The following is a 3320-nucleotide window of genomic DNA, read 5'->3' on the forward strand; positions in this document are numbered from 1 at the left end:
CGCTCTTCCACCTGCCAGGACCGTGAACAACCAACAGCTGAGGGTGAAGACGTTGCACCCACAGCTTTCACTACCCAAAAGGGGGTCAATAACTGCCCTGACCATTTCCCAGACACAGCAGGAGCTCAGCAGACACTCCCAGGTCCCTCCGCACACCCCACGGGAGCTCGTACGAATCTCTCACATGCCCAAATCACTGGGGCAGTCCCCTGCCCCTCCCTGCTGGCCCCAGGCCTGGCACCTGGGGAAGGCTGCTAGGGAAGCACCAAACTGCTCCTCACACCCACCTTGTCATTGAGAAAGCCAATCTTGAGGATGTTTTCCACATTGGGAACGCCGTCTGCCATCGTCAGGTCACCCATGGAGTCCCCCAGCAGGATGATGCTCGTCCTTGTGCTCAGCTGCTGGAAGTACCCCGTGCCCTGCAGCACGGTGTTGTTCTTGTTGTAGGTGTGGATGAGGGGTCCCTTGAAGTGCGTGAGGACTCCCTGAGCACATGGGACAGACAGGCAGACAGCTCTTAACCTGATGGTATCACTGCTAATCATGGCCCAGCCCTCGGTCCTAGCCCCAACCTCTCCCCTCACACACACAGATGCAGTGCAAGAACTCACATCATCACTGAAGTCCATGTAGTTGGACACCACGTTGACATTGGAGTAGAAGACGTTGGCCTGACGGATAATCTCTTCCAGGATATCACCAACGCCAGCAGAGAAGATGAACAGGGGGACGTTGTTCTTATGCAGCTGATCAAAGAACTCCTTGAAGCCATCCCTAGCGCAGGAATGTCCATTGCACAGGGCTGCGTCACGAGCCCCCGGCACGGTGCCCGGTGCCCTGGGCTGGCAGCACGCTCAGCCCAGCTCCTGCTCCTGCCCAGCACTTCCCAAACAGAAGCACACGGGTGAGCTCTGCAAACAGCGTAAGCTCTCCGTGGCACCAGCGCTCCCGTGGCCCTCCCTGTGCAGAGAACCCCAGAGAGCTCTGGGTGCAGCAGCTGGGCGGGCACTTGTGGGAACACAGAGCACTCCAGCCTTTTTCCTGGCATCTCCTGAGCACATCAGCCCAGAAATTTAGTACACAAACACGGTCAGGGGCACAGGGCACAGCCTGCCCGCACATACCCACGCGAGTGGGCGCTGCCAGGAACCACGTGGGAGATGTGCAACAGGTTGGACTGGTTGAGAGGATGATCAGACCAACCTGTGACAGCCTCAGTCTGCCAGGACACAATTCCATACAGAAGTGGAACTTGGGCTCATAAAAAGCCATCTCCTCCCCGAGCCTGGCAGCACCCTGGCGGAACCCAGCTCCACGAGCCAGCCTTAGGGCCGCAGCTGCCAGGTCAGCTTTAGCAGCAAGTTCTAGCACATTTTTGTCCTGTGGGTGAAATCTGCTGCTGAGCCAAGGGTCTGCATAAGGCCTGGCAGTTGCAGTGCAAAAAACACATCTCTGCTGGAAGCAGGGAGCTGCGCGCTGCCCCTGCACCCCACCCTGCAAATGGGGAGCTGTGCCCAGCACTGGCCCCTCAGCTGCTCCTTGCCAAGGCCCGAGAGAGGGGGTAGTGGTTTCAGAGCAGGAAGGGAGCAGCCTCCAGCCAAGGAGCGAGCTCAGGCTGTGGCTCATGTTCTGACTTTGTTAGAACTCAGCCCAGGGAGCAAGTGAGGGAGGCTGGCACTGGTCATGCTGTGGCGTGGTGACAGCACAGAGACCTGCATGGGCAGGAGAGAAGGGCTGTGGGCAGCCAAGCTGTACCTCAGCATCACATCCCTGTGCCCAAACCTCAATACCGCATCCCTGTGCCCGTACCTGAGCATCGCTTCAGACTCTCGGACGATCTGGGCTATGTCACTTCTGTGGATCTTCTGCTGCACCAGCAGCTCATGGGCCTTGGTCCACCTGGGGAAAGGCAGCAGTGACAGAGCTCCCAGGCAGAGGCCCTGAGCAGTCAGAAACAACAACTAAACCTTGCAGGATTGTTGCCAAGCACAGGGATGATTCAAGCCTCATGTCCTGTAGGACAAGGTCAAGATCATCACAAACAGCACTCACCACTCCACCATGAGGGGACATTTCTCTTCCAGGGTCCGGTTGGGATCTATTTCAATGGGATAGTAATAGTGGAGCAGATCCTTCAGCTGGAGTGTCACACAGAGGGAAAAAGAACAAAGTGAACATCAGGTCTAAAGAGACTATAAACAAAACTAGCATTTCTTAAATCCTCCAAAACACCACTCTTCCTAAACACAACCAAAACTTTGTCAATGAGCATCTTCCCTCTGAGCACACCTGGAACTCTTGCCAGCCTAGCTGGCCCTCACCTTGCTCCAAATGCTGCAGGTACAGACACCCCTCCCCTTCCTCCTTCCATCAAACTGTAACACCCACAGCTGCACATGCAAATTTGAGTTCCCTTTTTAACTTCTCCTCTGTCACTGCTGGCTGAAATGCAGCCTGGGCACTTTCCCACTCCATCCTGGCAGCCAGCACAGCTGGGAGAGCTGTGACACCAGCCAGTGCGACCTCCTGATGACGGGTGACAGGTACAACAGTCACCGAGCCAAGACATGGTGCCTTACACACAGCACCCACCTTCTTCTTGCCATCCTCACTGATAACACGGCTGGTATCAAGGATATCTGCAAAGAAAACAAAACACCAATGATATAGCACAGAAATATAAAAAAACTTCCTAACAGCAACTCCTGCAGTGCTGGCTCTTCCCAATACAGGCTGTGGTGACACCACGACCTGAGCACAGGCTCGCTGTGGGGTCCCATTGCAGTGGCTCCCACTGTGAGCCCGCAGCAGGCACCGACTGCAGAGCCTGGCCCAGCCAGGACAGCGGCCTCAATGCCTGTGGGCAGTGGGATGAAGGCAGCCAGCCCAGGAGTTGGCTCCTGGCTCCTGCAGCGGGCAGTGGGCAGCTGGCACCACGCAGTGAAGCCCAGAGCTTCGTGGAGAACAGGATGGAGCAGCCAGGCTTGGCAGAGGAGGGCACAGAGGATGACAGGAACCACGTCAAATACAAACACAGAAACCAAACAGAACTAGTGACAGTGAAAACAACACTCACTGTGCGATGTGGGGCAGCGCCTGCCATTGCACCCAAACCTGCTCAGCGTCATGTCAAAGTCAGAAATGACCTGGAAGAGGGGAGAAAACCAAATTCGTGCACAACCCAGTGCATTCTGCCCTGGCCAGAGTGAGCCCGAGGTGCTGCCAAGGTGCTGCCAAGGTGCTGCCAAGGTGCTGCCACCTGCGAGAACGTGCACCCGGCACCACCGGTCTCCCGTGGGCACAGACTGGCAGCGACG

At 56.6% G+C, this 3320-nt stretch overlaps 1 protein-coding gene across 1 annotated transcript in view; it reads right to left on the reverse strand.

Moving 5' to 3' along the window:
- NT5C3B (5'-nucleotidase, cytosolic IIIB) overlaps positions 1-3193 on the reverse strand; it is a 3906-nt gene extending 713 nt beyond the window's left edge. The window contains exons 1-7 of the mRNA XM_017746722.1: positions 3080-3193; positions 2596-2642; positions 2056-2141; positions 1813-1902; positions 615-777; positions 288-488; positions 4-11 (exon numbers count right to left, since the gene is read on the reverse strand). Coding sequence (XP_017602211.1) covers positions 4-11; positions 288-488; positions 615-777; positions 1813-1902; positions 2056-2141; positions 2596-2642; positions 3080-3131 — 647 coding nt within the window. The 5' untranslated portion in view covers positions 3132-3193. The remainder of the gene's footprint in view (positions 1-3; positions 12-287; positions 489-614; positions 778-1812; positions 1903-2055; positions 2142-2595; positions 2643-3079) is intronic.
- Between the last annotated feature and the right edge of the window lie 127 nt (positions 3194-3320).

Source organism: Corvus brachyrhynchos, unplaced genomic scaffold (genome assembly GCF_000691975.1).
Source record: "Corvus brachyrhynchos isolate BGI_N302 unplaced genomic scaffold, ASM69197v1 scaffold30, whole genome shotgun sequence".
NCBI classification, from domain to species: Eukaryota; Metazoa; Chordata; class Aves; order Passeriformes; family Corvidae; genus Corvus; species Corvus brachyrhynchos.